At 40.7% G+C, this 20,790-nt stretch overlaps 1 protein-coding gene across 6 annotated transcripts in view; it reads right to left on the bottom strand.

Annotated features, from left to right (window-relative positions):
* LPGAT1 (lysophosphatidylglycerol acyltransferase 1) overlaps nt 1–20,790 on the bottom strand; it is a 142,198-nt gene that overhangs the window by 66,679 nt on the left and 54,729 nt on the right. For 2 of the 6 annotated variants that reach the window (XM_027565664.1, XM_027565665.1), the window contains exons 1-2: nt 18,356–18,435; nt 17,185–17,449 (exon numbers count right to left, since the gene is read on the bottom strand). In XM_027565664.1, coding sequence (XP_027421465.1) covers nt 17,185–17,422 — 238 coding nt within the window. In that variant the 5' untranslated portion in view covers nt 17,423–17,449; nt 18,356–18,435. Of the gene's footprint in view, nt 1–17,184; nt 17,450–18,355; nt 18,666–18,805; nt 18,984–20,790 lie in introns of those variants that run through there. The other 4 variants (XM_027565661.1, XM_027565660.1, XM_027565663.1 and 1 more) reach the window with 4 other exon arrangements.

Here is a 20,790-nt window from a genome sequence, read left to right as displayed (position 1 = left end):
CATGTGAAAAAGTCAACTGTAGAAGAACAGGAGCTCTTCTGTTTTGTTACTGTTTTATTTCCACCACCAGCACAATGTCTGACAGAAAAGACACTCAAATATTTGGTATTAGAATAGGTGACGGAATGAATCAGAAAAGTTAAACATAAATTGCTTTGAAGCATTTTGTAATTTACAAATGTGAAATTTAGTTAATATTTTAGCTAGACTATGGCTTAAACTACTAACAATAAATTATTTTTATTTATTGCTTAAAGCAGAAGTGGATCACAATAAACTAGAAAATTCTGAAAGAGATGCGAAAACCAGACCACCTGACCTGCCTCTTGAGAAACCTATATGCAGGTCAGGAAGCAGCAGTTAGAACTGGACATGGAACAACAGACTGGTTCCAAATAGGAAAAGGAGTACGTCAAGGCTGTATAATGTCACCCTGCTTATTTAACTTATATGCAGAGTACACCCTGAGAAATGCTGGGCTGGAAGAAGCACAAGCTGCAATCAAGATTGCCAGGAGAAATATCAATAACCTCAGATACGCAGATGATACCACCCTTATGACAGAAAGTGAAGAGGAACTTAAAAAGCCTCTTGATGAAAGTGAAAGAGGAGAGTGAAAAAGTTGGCTTAAAGCTCAACATTCAGAAAACGAAGATCATGGCACCTGGTCCCATCACTTCATGGGAAATAGATGGGGAAACAGTGGAAACAGTGTCAGACTTTATTTTTGGGGGCTCCAAAATCATTGTAGATAGTGATTACAGCCATGAAATTAAAAGATGCTGACTCCTTGGAAGGAAAGTTATGACCAACCTAGACTGCATATTAAAAAGCAGAGACATTACTTTGCCAACAAAGGTTCGTCTAGTCAAGGTTATGGTTTTTCCAGTGGTCATGTATGGATGAAGAGTTGGACTGTGAAGAAAGCTGAGCACCGAAGAATTGATGCTTTTAAACTGTGGTGTTGGAGAAGACTCTTGAGAGTCCCTTGGACTGCAAGGAGATCCAACCAGTCCATCCCAACGGAGATCAGTCCTGGGTGTTCATTGGAAGGACTGATGCTGAAGCTGAAAATCCAATACTTTGGCCACCTCGTGCGAAGAGTTGACTCATTGGAAAAGACCTTGATGCTGGGAGGGAGGGACTGGGGGCAGGAGGAGAAGGGGACAACAGAGGATGAGATGGCTGGATGGCATCACTGACTCGATGGACATGAGTTTGGGTAAACTCCAGGAGTTGGTGATGGACAGGGAGGCCTGGCGTGCTGTGATTCATGGAATCACAAAGAGTCAGACACAACTGAGCGACTGAACTGAAGTGAACTGAACTGAAAGCATAAGAACTATATTGAGCCAAGTCTGAGTATCCTCAAATGTGTTTCTAAAATTATTCCGTAAGTTAGCTTTTATTCATTTATTCACACCTCTCCCCCAAAAGTAAACATAATTGTTTTCCTAGGCATTAATGTAATAATAATGATGATAATGATATTATTATTTATAGAGTACCAAATGTCAAGCTATTCACTTCACATTTAGACTTCACAAGAGGAAAATATTATCAATACAACTTCCATTAATAAAGACAGTGAAACTGAAGCTCAGAGAAGTTAAGTTCAAGGTTATACAACTAGTAATGAGCCGTGGCAGAACTCAAACTCAAAAGTCAATGTTTTTCCCGAATACCTCATGGTGTATCTCCAATAACATACATATTTAGAAATAATTATTAACTGTAATAGAATACTACAACTGTATACAAGGATCTGAGGTTTAAAACAGTTTTAAAAGTTTATATCAGCTTTAAAATGATTGCCTAACTCAGCCTCTCAATCACAAAAACTCAGATCAGCAGCTCCTTATTGCAAAATTCAGGCTTAAATTGATGAACGTTGGGAAAAACCACAAATCTATTTAAGTATGACCTAAATCAAATCCTTTATGATTATACAGTGGAGGTGATAAGTAGATTCAAGGGATGAGATCTTGTAGACAGAATACCTGAAGAACTATGGACAGAGGTCTGTAACACTGTATAGGAGGCAGTGATCAAAACCACTCCAAAGCAGGGGAAAAATGCAAGAAAGCAAAGTGGTTGTCTGAGGCAGCCTTACAAACAGCTGAGGAAAGAAGAGATGCAAAAGGCAAGGGAGAAAGGGAAAGATATACCCAACTGAATGTAGAATTCCAGAGAATAGCGAGGAGAGACAAGAAGGCCTTCTTCAGTGAACAGTGCAAAGAAATAGAGGAAAACAACAGAATGGGAAAAACTAGAGATCTCTTCAAGAAAATTCGAGCTATCAAGGGAGTATGGGAGCATTTCATGCAAGGATAGACACAATAAAGGACAGAAACGGTGAGGACCCAATAGAAGCAGAAGAGATTAAGAAGAGGTGGCAAGAATACACAGGAGAACTATACAAAAAAGGTCTCAATGACCTGGATAACCATGATGGTGTGGTCACTTACCTAGAGCCAGACATCCTGGAGTATAAAGTCAAGTGGGCCTTAGGAAGCATTAATATGAACAAAGCTAGTGGAGGTAATGCAATTCCAGCTGAGCTATTTCAAATCCTAAAAGATGATGCTGTGAAAGTTCTACACTCAATATGCCAGCAAATTTGGAAAACTCAGCAGTGGCCACAGGACTGGAAAAGGTCAGTTTTCACTCCGATCCCAAAGAAATGAAGTGAAGTGAAAGTCGCTCAGTTGTGTCCAACTCTTTGCAACTCCATGGACTACAGTCCATGGAATTCTCCAGGCCAGAATACTAGATGGAGTAGCCTTTCCCTTCTCCAGGGGATCTTCCCAACCCAGCGATCAAACCCAGGTCTCCTGCACTGCAGGCAGATTCTTTACCAGCTGAGCCACAAGGGAAGCCCAAGAATACGGGAGTGGGTAGCCTTTCCCTTCTCCAGTGGATCTTCCCAACTCAAGAATCAAACTGGGGTCTCCTGCATTGCAGGTGGATTCTTTATCAACTGAGCTATGAGGGAAGATCCCAAAGAAAGCCAAAGCCAAAGAATGTTCAAATCACTGTACAACTGCACTCGTTTCACATGCTAGAAAGGAAAAGCTCAAAATCCTACAAACTAGACTTCAGCAGTACATGAACTGAGAACTTCTAGATGTATGAGCTGTGTTTCAAAAAGGCAGAAGAACAGAGATCAAATTGCCAACATCCACTGGATCACAGAGAAAGCAAGGGAATTCCAGAAAAAAACATCTACTTCTGTTTCATTGACTACACTAATGCCTTTGACTGTGTGGATTACAACAAACTATGGAAAATTCTGAAAGAGACAAGAATACCCGACCGCCTTACCTGTCTCCCGAGAAACCTGTATGCAGGTCAAGAAGCAACAGGTAAAACCAAACATGGAACAATGGACTGGTTCAAAATTGGGAAAGGAGTACGTCAAGGCTATATATATGTTTTCACCCTGCTTATTTAACTTCTACACAGAGCACCTCATGCAAAATGCCAAGTTGGATGAATCACAAGATGGAATCAAAATTGGTGGGACAAATATCAATAACCTCAAAAATACAGATGACATCACACTAAAGGCAGAAAGTGAAGAGGAACTAAAGAGACTCTTCATGAAGGTGAAAAGAGGAGAGTGAAAAACTGGCTTAAAACTTAACATCCAGAAAACTAAGATCATGGCATCTGGTCCCATCACTTCATGGCAAATAGAAGGGGACAAAGTGGAAGCAGTGACAGATTTTATTCTCCTGAATTCCAAAATCACTGTGGATGGTGACTGCAACCATGAAATTAAAAGATGCTTGCTCCTTGAAAGGAAAGTTATGACAAATCTAGACAGTGTATTAAAAAGCAGAGATATTATTTTGCCCACAAAGTTCTGTATAGACAAAGCTATGGTTTTTCCAGTTGTCATGTATGGATGTCCGAGATGGAACATAAAGAAGGCTGAGTATCAAAGAATTGATGCTTTTTAAGGATGGTGTTGGAGAAGACTCTTGAGTCCCTTGGCCAGCAAGGAGATCAAACCAGTCAATCCTAAAGGAATTCAACCCTGAATATTCATTGGAAGGGTTAGTGGAAGGGAATATTCATTGGAAGCGCTTAGGCTGAAGTGCTAATACTCTGGCCACCTGCTGTGAAGAGCCGACTTACTGGAAAAGACCCTGATGCTGGGCAACATTGAGGGCAGGGAGAAGGAGGTGACAGAGGACGAGATGGCTGGGTGACATCACTTTCTCAGAGGACATGAGTCGGAGCAAACTCCGGGAGACAGTGAAGGACAGGGAAGCCTGGTGTGCTGCAGTCCATGGGGTCACAGAGACTCAGACATGACTAGTGACTGAACAATAACAATCCCACCCATAAAAAAAACAGCTTACAACTTACTCCAAATGACACCCTTTTTCCTGATCCATATAATCCATTTTATACATCCATTTTTAATATAAATTTAGCTTCTAGTTAATTTTCTTCTCTGCAATGATTTCAATTAACTTTAAAAAGTAGAACCATCACATTGGGGAAAATGTGCATACTGAACACTGTTTTTCAGAAAATTTTTTGCAAAAGCATTTTGGACCCATAGTTCATAGCAAACTCAAAACCATCCATCAAACTAGAAACTATGCCAAAAATCCTTTGGGTAGAAATTAATCTAAATCATACTCTTCAGCACAGTATTATATAAATCAATAACTTTGCTAACTGGCAGTAGACAATAAGCATTTGATTGTTCAATTACACAAGATATTTCTACAATGAATGCCCTACTTTCTTGACAGAGCAAACAGGAAAGAAATATTGTTAATTCTAATCATGTTATTTCTAAGACAACTCCTAGTGAAATACATAACTTATAAGCGTTTCCTCAACACAGAGGTAAAAATGGGTGATTTAACCCAATTATAAATATTAATTCTTGAAAAACACAGTATTCAGTAAACACTTTTAAATCCAAAACAACTTTAGGATTTCTGATTAGTGAACTAGCATGATTACTGAAGTCATTATATGTAACAAAATGGATCATGAATTCTTAAAGTATTGAAATACAGCAAAATATACTTGAAATGTAAAACTTAGTACAAAACTACAGTAATAAAGAAAAGTGTGGTACTGGCACAAGGACAGATCTGAGAGCCCAGAAATAAACCCTTATGGCCAACTGGATACTCAACAATGGTGCCAAGATCACTCAATATGGAAAGAACAGTCTTTCCAACAAGTAATGTTAGAACAACTAGATATCCTCCATGTGCAAAAGAATGAAGTATGAACCCCTACCTTATACTACCTAGAAAAATTAACTCAAAATTGATCAAAAACTTAAGTATAAAATCTAAACTCTTAAAACATAGGACTTCCCTGGCAGTCCAGATGTTAAGACTCTATGCTTCCAGTGAAGAGGGTATGGGTTTGATCCCTGGTTAGGGAACTAAGATTCTGCATGCTGCACAGAGGGACCAAAAAAAAAAGGAAAAAAAAAAACCACCCATAGGTGTAAACCTTCATGACCTTGGATTAGGCAGTGGTTCCTTAGATGACACCAAAAACACAAGTAACCAATGAAAAAACAGATAGAGTGTAGTATATAAAACACAGAAAAACCTTACAACTCAATACTAAGAAGACAAATAATTCAATTCAAAAACAGGCAAAGCATTTGAACAGACATTTCTCAAAAGATATATAACTGGCTAATAAGCATATGAAAAGATGCTTATGACCATTAGTCATTCAGTTCAGTTCAGTTCAGTCACTCAGTCGTGTCCAACTCTTTGTGACCCCATGAATTGCAGCACGCCAGGCCTCCCTGTCCATCACCAACTCCTGGAGTTCACTCAAACTCACGTCCATCGAGTCGGTGATGCCATCCAGCCATCTCATCCTCTGTCGTCCCCTTCTCCTCCTGCCCCCAATCCCTCATTAGGAACATGCAAATCTAAACCACAGTGAGCTATTACTTCACATCCACTAGGATGGCCAAACTAAAACAACAAAAACAAAAACCCAGACAATAGAAAGTATTAATGAGGATATGGAGAAACTGGAACTCTTCTACCCTGCTGGTAAGAACGCACAACATGACCACTGCTATGGAAAATAGTTTGGCAGTTCCTCAAAAAGTTAAACACAGAATTATCATATGACTCAGCGATTGGACTCCTAGGTCCAAGAGAACTGAAAACATATATTCACCCCAAAACTCATACACGAATGTTTCTGGAAGCATTATTTACAATAGCCAACATGTAGAAACAACCCAAATGTTCATCAACTGAGGAATATATAAATGAAATGTAATCTGTCTACACAATGGAGTATTATTCAGACATACAAAGGAATAAAGTCCTAACACATTATAATATGAACCCAGAAAACACTGTGCTATGTGAAAGAAGTCAGACACATAAAAGTACATATTGTACAATTCCGTTTGTATGAAAGTCCAGAATAGGCAAATCCATACAGACAGAAGAGAGATTAGTGGTTGCCAGGACTGAAGGGAGGAGGAAATAGAGAGTGAGGACTAAACAGTTTGGGGTTTCTTTTGGGGGTGATGAAATGTCTTAGGATTAGTCAGTGCTCATGGCTATATAATCTTGTGACTTTAGTAAAACCCATTAAATTGTACATTCAAATATAGCAAAATTTATGGTATGTGAGTTCTATCTCAATTTTTATATATTTATATACACATATATATTATCATATAGTGACTGAACAACAGCAACAAAAGCTATATTGATCATAGTTTAGTCTTTTGATGATTCAGAAACATCCTGATGTATTTAAATTTACAGATGTTTTATCCCTTAAAAGTGTCAAACAATGCATACTCCTAATAGCATATTAAAACATGTTTATATACTTGACTCATAATAGTTTCTTAAAGTTTAATGAGTAATAAAAAATTTTGCGGAAAAGGTTACTAGCAAAACTTGATCAGATCTACCAAACTTAGGAAAAAGTATAATCTTATAACTAAAATTTATGCATGTTTTTATGACACTATTTTAAAATTATCTACACTACAAGTTAAAGAAACAAATCAACTAGACTTTGTTTTTCATATTCAAATATGAAAAGCAAAAAGAAATTACCAATTTTTAATCATCTAGGTTTTCCATGACTATATTCAAAAGAAGAAATGAGACATTCTACCAGTTACTGAATGCACAAGGAACAGGAAACATTTCATTAGACAAGTAATATGGTACATGAAACTTGAAAAACCTGTGACCACAGTTCTTACTAATGGCATTTCATTTTGCAGTTTTCATCACGTGCCTCTGCTGCATGAAATCAGAGCCTGAGATCACTAACCAACTTTCGGTTTTAATGGTACAATTCATTAGGATACAGGCATTGTTAAAGGCCATAAATGCAAAACTGTCATATTCCCAGCAGTAATCATTGCTTGAGTATTTTTCAATGAATATCATTTAAGCCTCTGGGGTCCAGGCAGTAATGTAAGTGAGCAGATCGGGTCCAGAGGAGGACAAGGAAGGGGTGGGGTCTTGGGTAAACAGGAGAGCACAGGACCATCTAAAGGAGACAGCCATCACTCAACTCCAGCAAGCTGCTGCCAGACGTGAGGCCCCTAGAGAGTCACATTTCTCATTTCTCAAGAGCTGGAAACTTTGGTTTCATCTTTCATGTTTTGGGAAAAACCCCTAATTTTGAAATGTTGCCAACTAATTTAAAAAATTGAAAAACTGCAAAGATCAAATTAAGTCCCACTGGCTGCTGAATATGGCCACTAGTTTGCAAACTCTGAAAAGAAACTCTTGAAACTAGTTTATAACAGACAAACTATAAATATGGGCTTCCCTGGGTTCAGATTATAAAAAAATCTGCCTGCAATGCAGGAGACCTGGGTTTGATCCCTGGGTTGGGAAGATCCCTTGGAGAAGGGAATGGCTACCCACTCCAGTATTTCTGCCTGGAGAATTCCACGGACAGAAGAGCTTCAGTTCAGTTCAGTCGCTCAGTCGTGTCCAACTCCTTGCGACCCCATGAATCGCAGCACGCCAGGCCTCCTTGTCCCTCACCAACTCCCGGAGTTTACCCAAACTCATGTCCATCAAGTCGGTGATGCTATTCAGCCATCTCATCCTCTGTTGTCCCCTTCTCTTCCTGCCCCCAATCCCTCCCTCCCAGCATCAGGGTCTTTTCCAATGAGTCAACTCTTTGCATGAGGTGGCCAAAGTATTGGAGTTTCAGCTTCAGCATCAGTCCTTCCAATGAACACCCAGGACTGATCTCCATTAGGATGGACTGGTTGGATCTCCTTGCAGTCCAAGGGACTCTCAAGAGTCATCTCCAGCACCACAGTTCAAAAGCATCAATTCTCTGGCACTCAGCTTTCTTCACAGTCCAACTCTCACATCCATACATGCACTGGAGAGCTTGGAGGGCTACAATCCATGGGGTTGCAAAGAGTCGAACATGACTGAGTGACTAACATTTTCAAACTATAAATATACCATATTTTATACAGATAATATACTTTTATATAACTAATATATATTATATATACTTAATATATTTAATATTATAATATACTATAAATATGTTTATCAAAGTTTGGTAGCACTAGTCACCTTTAAAGTTTTCAAAGTGGTCAATAGACCAGATCCTATAGTATTAATGTTACATTTCATTCATATTCCTTACTCAAGTATCAAAGATAAGTCACTTCTTCCATTCATTTTAGTGACATTTTCTTTCTGTAGTCAAGTGGAAACAGAGAATTTATCTTCTATATACTCCAGTGATAAGTATTTCAAGAAACAAAACAGTTTGAGAACCAAAATCCAAAACAATTTGGGAGGGGAAAAAAAAAACGGGGAGGTTATGTCTTGCTTTTGGACAGAAAGAAAGGAACTTAAATATGTAGCAAAACTAGTCTCCACTTTATAATAATCCACTAGTAGTACATTTAAATGGACATAGAGTTGCCTGCATTATAATTACATAGTTGAATAAAAATCTTACATTGGCATGAATACTGTAGAGTTACAGATGTGAATCTTCCTAGAAAATATACACAGCAACAAGGAGAAAGAGAAAAAGAAAACCTCACAAAACTCTTTTCCTGGAAGTATAGGAGAAAAACAAAAATACAAAACTTCCACAATACATGAGATCTGGCTGAGATCAAACCAAGCTGACATAAGACAGAATCTGTAGTGGAAGTGGAGAGCAGAGACAGACAGAATGTGTGGCATGTGACGAAGAGGGCTCCAAAATGGCAGCTCTCAGAAAGCAACGTGAAAGTGCTCATCCTTAAGAGGGATTTACGCTGGCATGCTGCAAAAAGCCTCCTGGACTTAGTCTGGTTTGGAGAGACAGAGGATTTGTGGCACCACAGAGAACACAATCAGGCTTCATATGTTAAAAAAAAAAAAAAGAAAGAAAAAAAAAAAAACTACCTCTGAAATCTGGAATCTACTTTGGTTCCACCCATACCTCCTACAAATAACTGAATAGGGAAAATCCAATTCACTAAATCACAGGAAACCAAAGGGAAACTGGCACAGCAATGACTTGGAGATACTGTAAGAAAAACAGTAGAAATGAGCAGCATAACATACCAACTGTCAAAGAATACTGCTAGAAAAACATTACAACGGAGAAAATAAAAACTGTAACTACATACTCTTGCACGAAATTAAGAAATTAATCAACGAAGTCACTCCAATATGAAAAAGATCACAAAGCATAAATATAATAAGAACTCAAGGAAGAACTGACTAGACAACAGGAACAAAAGAAGCATGAACTAGCAGAACTCAAGGAAGAAACAGTAGAATGAACAAAAGTATCACAGACATGAAGAAACTGGAAGGAGAACACAGAAAAGAGACTGCAGAAGACACAGAAAGAGACATTAAAGATAGAAACAAATGAAAAAGTGTTTAGAAGGATTAGAGCAAAGTAATAAACAGAAAAGATATAAAAAGGGAGATCCAACAGACATATAATTAGGGTCACCAAGAAAGAAAACAAAAATAATCAAACAAAACAAACATTTAAAGATGTAATTAAAGAAAACTTTCCTGAAATAAAAATGGATCTGAGTCTATATATTAAAAAAGCACACATGTGCCAATGTATCCTACACCAGCATATCCTAGTAAAATTACTAAATATTAGAGACAGAATTCATTGGGCCAATAGGCAAAAAGATCAAATCATTAATAATGGGAAAAAATTCAAGTTAGCTTCACACATCTACACAGCAACGTTTAATGCCGGAAGACATTGAACAAACCTATAAGATGCTCAAGGAAATAAAGAGTGAGCCGAGGACTTTATTATCTGCTAAGCCATCCTAAGTGTAAAGCAACAAAAAGAAGTTCTGAAAATGTTAGAATAATGTTCCCTTTTGTTTTCATGATGTTACTGAGAAACTACCAGATGACAAACTTTAAGCAACTAGGAAAAACTTCTGCAAAAGTGTTTGAGTGAGCATTACACATATTTAACTGAAAAATTAAGACTAAAAGAAGAAAAGATAAAGGTGACAAAACAGAACATAAACATTATAGTCTATAATAATGTATAAATTCAAATAAAAAAATTAGGTGACGGGAGAAAGTGAGCAGGAAGTATAATAAGCTAACTCATTATCTTGATGTAACAGCTGGGAGTCAACAGAGAGCCTTAAAGCTTACAAATCAAGTAGCAGAAGTAAAAGCATACAAAACAGTGCAAATGTAAATACAATAGTGAATAAATGGTATTCACTATTGACTAAAATTGGGTGACAGAAAAGAGAAAGGGGAAGAGAGAAGAGAATATTTTAAAAGACTTTCACCTTTTTTCATAGAAGAAAACAGTTACTGTGAACTGTAATATAAAAATATATAAAGCAACTAATAAGACAAAAACACAAACCTTCCTAAATATCAAAAGAACAAGAAAGCAAGGGAAGACTACACAGTGAAAGACTTAACATTTATAAATTTTACAACAGAAAATATAAAATACAATGACAGACCCCAGAAAAAAAGTCTGACATATCAATAAATGTAAATGGATTCAACTCATGTTGAAAGAGATTTTCAAATTGACTCATAGAGCAAAACCTATCTTCATGCTGATTGAAAGATATATGTAAATCAAAGTAATTTAAATGGTTAGAAAACAAAAGGATGGGCAAAGATACACAAGGCAAATGTAAACAAAAAGAAAGTAGGAATTTTTTGATTCCAGAATCTGAGGTCTTATCTTTTACAAGAACTGCAAATAATGTTTCATGTGCTTCTGTAACAATGTATGTATAGGGTATGTGTACATGATTAAATATACCATATATACATTAAAACTATATAATAATTAATTATATACAAATATACAATCTTTGAAGTAAGACTAGATATCAAATTGCTGAGTTAATGGTATATAAAAATTTTTCCACATAAAAATCAAAATACTTTACTGAGCAGTCCTCACCTGTATTTACATCAAGATCAGCTGTTGATCTAACATCATTGCAATACCTCCTCATCCTGATGACTGTCAAGCACTCAAAAACTAAAATTTCGGTTGAGTTGTTTTCTGAATCTTAAGGAAGTGGGATTTTATGCAATTTATTTATTAAAAATAATTCTGTTGAAGCAACAATTTTTTTAACCTCTTGCAGAAATCCACAACCATGAGATTGCTTTCAGGAGTTAAAAATCTGTAGTTTCAGAAAGAGATTTCAAGCCTCAGAAACAACAGTATGGGTAGTAAAAAAAATTAAAAAATATTCTAAAAATATAATATAAAGGTCAATAATGGTTCTATAAACACAAAAATGCACTTGTGGCAGCATCAACTCAGTTAATGCATAAGAGGAAGTAATTGTGAAATCTCTGTGTTTCAATTTCAACATCAATAACAAAAGGAGAGGATAATAATAGTACCAACTTGATAACACTGCTGTGAGCATCACATGACTAAAACTCATCAAACACTGCTTGGTTTACATTGCAATAAGTGTTAGCTAATATTATCATCATGGAGATGCAAATTTAAAACTGATGCATTATTCAAATCTCTTAAATCTATATAATTACTGATGATAGAATTAGCCCCATAGACAAATATTTCCCTATGAAAAAAAAAGAATGTAAAGTTGCTCCTATCCTAAATTCCCTATTTCCTCTCGGCTGCCACCTACCTCCGGGGCAAGATTAGCAGCCCTTCCTCTTTCATCCCATGGTACACTCCATTAAGCCTTGTACCAGGATGTGTTCATTGTTAGCGGCACTGTCTTTCCGACCAAAGCTGCTGTGAACGACTTAAAGTCATATTTATGTCTTATGCACCTGTTCCCACACACACTAGAAGCTCAATTAAGGTGTGTTAAATTAACAAATGTGGTATTGTAGTCGGTGTGTGTATGTGCGTGCAAGTGTATGAAAAACATGATCCAGTTCAGGGTTTATATTCTGTGGATTGCAATGATCTTGATAACAGACTGAGCTGCCTTAGATGCCTACCTTCCTGAAAGTTCTGATATCAAAATTAGGAAGGTAGGCAGTGGACTCGGAGAAGACAATGGCACCCCACTCCAGTACTCTTGCCTGGAAAATCCCATGGATGGAGGAGCCTGGTGGGCTGCAGTCCATGGGGTCGCGAAGAGTCGGACATGACTAAGTGACTTCCCTTTCACTTCTCACTTTCATGCATTGGAGAAAGAAATGGCAACCCACTCCACTGTTCTTGCCTGGAGAATCCCAGGGACGGGGGAGCCTGGTGGGCTGCCGTCTATGGGGTTGCAGAGTCGGACACGACTGAAGCGACTTAGCAGCAGCAGTAGCAGCAGGCAGTGGACTTCCCTGGCAGTCCAGTGATTAAGATGGCCACACTTCCAAGAGCGGGGGTTGGGGGGGAATGGAAGGTCAGCTGGGACTAAGAATGAAAGAAGGGATTCATTGAAGGAAAAAAAAAAAAACTTAGAACACTTATAGAGCACCCTGTGAGCATCAGGCAATGAACTGGGTTCTAGGGGTATAAAGAACACTACATCTCTGTCTATAGGGAGCTCACAGCCACGGGGCACAGAGCAGGTAAGGCTCTCCCTCCTACTAGTTAGGTAGAGATGTTAAAGTTAAAGCTAGACCAAGACAGCTGACTCCCAAAATTCTAAATTTTAGCTCTTTCCACCGGAAGAATGTCTTTCAAATGACTTTCTGACGGCTCACAGCAAAAAAAAAAAAATGAAATCTGTAGCACTGCGACTCACTCCAGTATTCTTGAGTGGAGAATCCCATGGACAGAGGAGCCTGGCGGGCTACAGTCCATGGGTCACAAAGAGTCAGACACGACTGAGAGACTAACAACCACCCACCCAGTACAAATGCATATACTTCTGATCTTTTCTAGTTCACACTCTTTTTTTTTTTATGTTCGTCCTGACACACTAAGTAGGTTTATGCCTCAAAAGTGGAAAAATACTACGCTAGATTAAAACTCTTAAATGTCAGGCAGACAAAATTCATAATAATTAATTTTCCTCACACAGTGAATATCCCAGCAAAAAAAATGTATAACACTATCAAATAGCACCCCAAAGACTAACATGGAGCCATGACAGCTGTCCCCTGGGGAGTGGGAGGAAGCTAAACCTAATCCCCATCAGCCATCCAAGTAAACACCCAATCCAAGGGAAACGAGGATTGCGAAGCAAAGATAGCTTGGTGCTAAGTCCCCTGGCACCTCGCTCTTTTCCAGCCAGACTGTGGCCCAAAAGACTCCCCTCATCCTGCATAAGAAATTTTGAAGCTTCTACTTACAGTGAATATTTTTAAAGGATTTTGTGTAAGAGGCTTTAATTAGATGTGTTTGGATGGGGAACAATGTATTTATTAAAGAAGTGAATGAAAATCATAATAATCTATTGTAAATAAACATATTATTTCAAAGAAATATCTCATTGAGATTTGCCAATCTTCACTTAAACTGAAGACGAAGGAGTATGCTGATTTATCCTGGCTCTGAATAAAGCAGGTAGATATGAATCATTAAGGAGTAGGTCTTTTGGTTTGCTCTTGAAATAAAGAGACCAAGGTAGTATACAACTTTCCCTCAACACGAGAGGCTTGGACAGCACGTGCCATTGAAGGAAATGTGATCACAACAATCATCACTGCCTAGTAGCAAACTAGAGATGAAGAAACCCCAGCGTCCTCAGAGTTCTTTCAAGAAATGTGTTCCCCTGGACAGAAAATGTAAAATCAGAAATGGGCAGAGAGACCAGAAAATCCTTTTCCCTCTTCTGGGTCCACAGATAGTACTCCAGCTCTGAGAAGACAAATCAAGTACAAGAACATCTAGTTAAATTTTTAGACTTAACTAGTCTCACCATTCTCTATCCAAGAAGTGTGTTTGAGTTTAAAGGACTCATTTTTTGTGTGATATTTGCCTCAAATTAAAGGTCAATGTTATAAAACTTTAATAAATCTTCCTGTCTTCCCCAAAAGAAATCTGTTCAGAATTATGTTGAGAAAAACATTCTTTTATAAAGATAAAATGCACTTTTTCTAAGAAATAGGAAAAAGTCACACCTACTATTTATCAGCTCTATTCAGTAGAACTTCCTGTGATGATGGAAACGTTCTATTATCTCCACTGTCTACTACAGTAGCCACCAGACACCTAGTACTGAGCACTTGGAATGTGGTTGGTGTGAATGAGAAACTGAGTTTTAAATTTATTTCATTTTAATTAATTTAAATAGTCAAATATGGCTGGCAGCTACTATATGGGGCAGTGTAGATTATATAATCAACATAAGTCTTCAGCAGCAAAGCTGAGTAATTCACTTACCTTAGACTGAATGTCACAACTTGAAAATTTGATATTCTATACCAATATTCAATTTTCAGTTTCCCAGTTAACAGTTAGCTAATTAACATTTAAGATTTCCTTAGAAGCGGTTTTTCAACAAAGTCTGGCAATTTTTATTTTAAAACATAAACATACTAGACACGCTGAGCAGCACTGCTTTGGCAATGCTCAATTTTCCAGGTGTGAAACTTAAAACTAGGGAAAGAGGAAGGTGAAAAAAAAACTCAGGCCCACCCTCTCCTTGATACAAAGGTAAGAAATGAAACATATAATCCAAACAAAGCCCAACACAACCCCCTTGTGGGTATATCTGCTCATCAACCCCTGCTTATGTTTGCTTCTTTAGACACAGTTGCGGCTTTAAACAAAAGTCACTCCTACATTTGTTTGACCTTGTCTGTGTTCTGTTATGACCAGACCCTTGAGAAGTAGTCTACCTATAGGAAGACTATTTAAAATGCACATACCAGGATATTCTATATTTAAATGAGACAAACCAATCAAATGGTCAAAAAGCAGTATCTTGAAGGAGAGCAGATGCTTCAGAGAGACTAAAATACGCAGAGCATGCCAAGACCACCTTCCAAGCAGGTGGCCAAAGAAACTGCATGGTTTTATAGGCAGCAAAGAAGAAACACTCCAAGAAAATATGCTTAAAAATTATACTGCAGCCTTGCTGTAGCCATAGCATAATTAACTTTAACTTCAGTCAGCACCACTACCCTCCTTACAATCTCAAGGTCAATGCCAAATTATTTTTTCCCAGCTTCTGATCATGCTAACACTTACACACAAATATTCCAAAAACACACACACAGGCACAAATGTTTCAGTAATTTCATTATTTTTAAGTAGAATGAACTTCTAGAACTTATATCTAGAAATACTATGAGCTCATTTAAAACAAGCAAACTTAAGTATACTGTGCAAAGAACAAACCAGTAGTACTGCATAGCATATTGGGGGAAGCTCAGACTCTACAGAGTAAAGCGATTCTATGACAGCAGTGCAGCACAGGTGAAAATTCAGCACCATAGAAAAAAATTCATTTTTACTTCGTTTTCTTTTCTCTCTTACTACTGCTGCTACCACCAGGTCCCCCCAAAGAGGACCAGAAGTTCACCTGCCATATCTAAAGACCACTGGAATTTCAACAAGATACATAACAAAGAAGCAATGCGTATACTATCCCTGGGGGTTCGGGTCTTGCAGAATAATAAATGGCATTGCCAGAAGGAGAAAAGGCTTCATCTGGGGCAACTAAGAGCACTCTAACCTAGCAAGAGACTGCCAGACTCCAAAAAAGCTGTGTGCTGTCAGTGCCCTTGTGTGTGTACATAAAATCTGCAGATGTCGCCTGGGCAGGAAGAGGGAGACAGAAAATCTTAAGTGGGGATCTGCAGTGCTGTTCAACCCTAAAAGTACCCTGCTCACTCTTCCAAGATATGAGCTACAAACTCCACTGACCACAGCATCTGTGGCACTATCTCTAAGGAGTTTATCAGTTATAAAATTCTATGATAAAGCCTCAATGTCCAAGACAAGGGCCAGAAACCTGAATGCTTTTCTCGTTATCCTACTTTTTAGAGGGAAATGTCAAATAAATATAATAGTACACAATTTTCACAACCAGGGCACAAGTTCTCAAAGCATGTAAGGCTTATAAGCAGAAAATAAACACTGCTTCTCAGTTCTTTAAAATTCACTTTAGAATAGCATTACGCTTGCAGAAATAAAAATCTATTAAAAGACACTCTGAAGATACATTAGCTTAACAGGGATAAACTTAATTTCTTACATTTAATATTCTAATATAAAATCATCTAGTAAACAAAGGAAACATACTTAACAGAAAAAAAGCCACCCTTTGCTTGGCTTCAAATGTGAACACAAGTACAATACACCATTAAATGAAAAAACTTTTATTAAACTATCTTAGCACAAATAGGGCTCAGTACTTTTTCTTAATGCCCAATGATTATGAGCTAAACATCTTACTTCTTCATTTTATAACCCCTGAAGTCCAATAAAACTCACTCTTACTCCTCTAGGACAGCTTACACTGACGGGTTTTAGTACATGTCAATCATTAAAAACCATTATTTAAGGAATTTATCAGTATATAACTATGAAATGATACTTCTGAAAATATCATCCTTTCTAAATTAGGATTCTTAAAAAAAAAAAAAAAAAAAACCCTCAATAGAATTGTTCTCTGTGTTTACAATGGTCAAAGCATCTTCCACTTGAAGTGTAATACACATTTTTTTTAAAACATGGCTCCTGATTTAAGGCAAACGTTACACATTTTTAAATATGCATTTTAAAAACCGCTCATGCTCTTACCTGTATATCCAGCATACCATCCCCAAGAAGCCACCATTCCTAAAAGCCATTTGTACATCATTCCTTCAAGGTACCAGTAGCGCTTGCTGTCCAGCAGTCGAAGGGGCAGAAGCACGATTATATAGCAGAGGTAGGATGGAATCGCAACCAGGTTGTTGGCGACCATGAAGGCAAACCTCACCAGGGCTTTCACCAAGATCCAGCCCAGCCACGGAGCTTCTTCCAGAGTCACAGCCATTCTCACATCGAAGTCTGTCCTGTCTTGCTGAGGTGAAAAGAAAATTCATTTAAAAAGGAAAACGGAGTGAACACATCTAGACAGTCACTAATAGAGAAATCACCTCCAGCACAAAAACAAATGAAAAAAGGAAAGAAAAAATCGAGGATCTAAGCTTTTCCCCCTCGCTGTAGTACCTCAGCGATCCGTCCGGGAAATTCCAGAGGGGGACGGACAGCCAGCAGAGGAGGAGCCCCACAAGGTCAAGGGAGCTGTTCACGGAGGCACAGGCTACGTCCTAATATATTTAGCAACTGATAGCACTATTCCCACCAACTCCTCAGCGGCCGGCCCGCAACCGCGTGTCACTGCAGTCTCCGGTTGGACTTTGAGGAAGAAACAACACAGCGACCTGCCTCACACGCCTGCGGCAGCTCCCTAACTGACAGCAGTGAAGAGAAGACTGAAGCGGGCACCTCTCGATCCAGACCGGGACCCTCACCACCACCCTTCTGCACTGATTCATCCTTTAAAACGGTCTCTCGCATTAGCCAAAAAAAAAAAAAGAGTTACGCTAAAATGGTTCATTTGCGGCAAATCGGATCTGGCGTTCCTTTTTCCTTAGGTGTGTAGAGGAGGGTGGGGGGAAAGGAGGGGGGCCAGAAAAGCGGGCAAAAGGGTTGAGCGGGTGAGAGGAAGAAAGTGGGCGATAATCAGGCGAAAAGGAGGAAGAACGGGAGTAGGGGGAGGGGAGCGGCGGCGGCAGCAGGAGGCGCAGAGCCGGGGATGACGAGCCCCGTCCGCGGCCGGAGCGCAGGGGAGCCGGGGGTGATGAAAGGAGCGGGGAAGAGGCGACCGCGGCGCTGCGGTCAGGGGGGCGGCTGGGGCCGGCCGCGGGGTCCGAGGTGTGGGAGGGGTCGGGGCCGCCGGTGTCGGCCCGCGCCCCGGGCTCACCTCAGCTGGCGCTGGCGGCGGGCGGTAGAGTGCGGGGACCGGCGGGGCCGGGGGTGGGCGGCCCGGGGCGCGGCGGCGGCGGCGGGTGTCCTCGGCCGGGGGGTCGCGGTCATGGACGCGGCGGCGGCGGCGGCCGAGGTGCGGCGCGAGCGGGCGCGAGGGCGCCCTACTCCCCTCGCGGCTGCCTGCGGACAGAGGGGACGGCGGGGACTCAGAGGCCGGACCTGTCACCGGGGCGGGTCCCAGGGAGGCGGGCGGATGCCCCGCGCCCCCGCCTCCTCCTTGGGGCCTACCGCGCCCTCGTCCCTCATGCCGCCGCCGCCGCCTCTTCCCCGGGCCACGCGACGACGACACCCGTTCCCCGCCTCCCCCCCACCCCACCCCACAGCGCCTCCCCGGGGCCCAGCCTGCGGCAGCCGCGGGGCCTGCACCCGCCGAGCCCGGACTCACCTCTGGCCGGCCCGGCCCCAGCCGGGGCTGCGGGAGCCAGAGGAGCCGGAAGACTGCATGGCCGGCGGAAGGAGGAGCGGCGCGGCCCGCACCCGGCCCCCGGCGGCGCCGAGACTCGGTCCCCGGGGCCTGGCCGCGTTTCGCCGGGACTCGCGGGGAGGGGCAGCGGGGAGGAAGCGGCGGGAGTCTGCACTGCTGCAGAGCCGTCCCCAGAGCGCCCTCTAATGAAGGCGCGGCGGCCGTCGTCCGCCCGCCCGCTCGCGCCACCGCCGCCGGCGCCGGGGATCCCGCTGGCAGTGGGTCGAGGCCCTTGGGGCCCGCCCGGTCCTTAGGCTGGGACCTGGCTTAGCCCCGGACCGAGGAAGAGGGCCGCTCGGCAAGATCTAGCAACGAGCTCCAACCCTTCCACCACACGAGAGTGATTTGGTCCAGATTTAGAGCCGCTTTTCTGCCGAAACAGCGGTTTTTCATTGTGAGGGCTCTCTCTCTCCCCTTGACAAACCCGATCACTGCCCAGACTGGGAAACTGTCCTCCTCGAAGACTGAATGCCCTCTTTTCTTTCCTAATGAAACCCAGCTGCTCTCATGGCTTTTCTTCTGACTCTCTCCAGAGGATTAAGGTCTAGAGTTTAAAATCAATTCATGTTAAGTGCCAGAACTCTCGTTCCTGGAAAGCTCATGGAACATTAATGACAGTTCCAATGCCCCATCCATCCTCCTGCCCCCTACACCACCCCCACCCCAAAGAATCCAGTGGGAATGAGTGGTCTACACAGAGACACTAAAATTTGGTTAGTCAAAGAGGGAAAAGCAGGTAGGCAGTAACTGTCATTGAGCGAGTGCTCAAAAATTCATGTCCATAGGTACCCCTGGTCAGGGCTGGGTCATTCCCAAGATACTGTAGTTGCATTCTGTTTCAAAGGCTGGACCACCAGAAGAAAAATAGAGAAAGAGCCCAACGACCTCCCCACCTACACATTCTCATACTGTCTACTGCTGCTGCTGCTGCTGCTGCTGCTGCTAAGTCCCTTCAGTCGTGTCCTACGACGCCATAGATGGCAGCCCACCAGGCTCCTCTGTCCCTGGGATTCTCCAGGCAAGAATACTGGAGTGGGTTGCCATTTCCTTCTCCAATGCATGCATGCATGCTAAGTCGCTTCAGTCGTGTCCGACTCTATGTGACCCTATGGACAGGAGCCCATCAGGCTCCTCTGTCCACAGGAGTCCCTAGGCAAGAATACAGGAGTGGGTTGCCATTTCCTTCTCCACATATGGCCTACTAATTTTCAGTATTAAAAAAAAAAAGTATAAAATCTTGTTATATCTCTTAATCACATTTGTAAATTGAGGAGGTGCACTTTTTTTTTTTTGGTGCCCTGCCATTATGGTGAACTGCCATATTTAAATCAGAATGCCACTTCCTCTTCCTACAAAATGTTTATCACTGTGTTTGCTTTGGACTTTCAATGACCTCTCTCTTTCTCTAGCTCCTCTTTGGCTCACAGGTGAAGGAAAGAAAATTCACCTTAGGGACATGTGAAAGAGTATTTCCTATTCCCTTGGGTGATGAGAAAATATGAAAGCACAGAGCCTGGCTGGAATAGTTGATTAGATTTCTTTCCATTTATTATTAATTTGTTTTTATTTATAGATGTTGTTTATTTCACCAATATTATATTCTAACTGTACAGGGCATAAAAAGGCACAGGCCATGTCAGATATCTTTCTGTATAAGTTCAAGTGATGAATAGCAATAGACAAGTTAAATATGATCTTTCTATTCTTTGTATCAATGTTTCCTTTGAGAATTTAGGTGCCAAGGTAATAGCATCTTAAAATAAATCTCATGAGAAAAATAATATATGTACTGTTTATTGATTGTTTAAAATATGTCATACTATTATTAAGTGGGTAAGATAGGTGAGACACATATTTCTTCTGAGACTCAAAAGTAAACTCCCCTAAGATTCCATTAGGTCCATCCC

This window comes from Bos indicus x Bos taurus, chromosome 16, assembly GCF_003369695.1.
Source record: "Bos indicus x Bos taurus breed Angus x Brahman F1 hybrid chromosome 16, Bos_hybrid_MaternalHap_v2.0, whole genome shotgun sequence".
Classification (NCBI taxonomy): Eukaryota; Metazoa; Chordata; class Mammalia; order Artiodactyla; family Bovidae; genus Bos; species Bos indicus x Bos taurus.
This window is presented reverse-complemented; position numbering and strand designations above follow the sequence as displayed.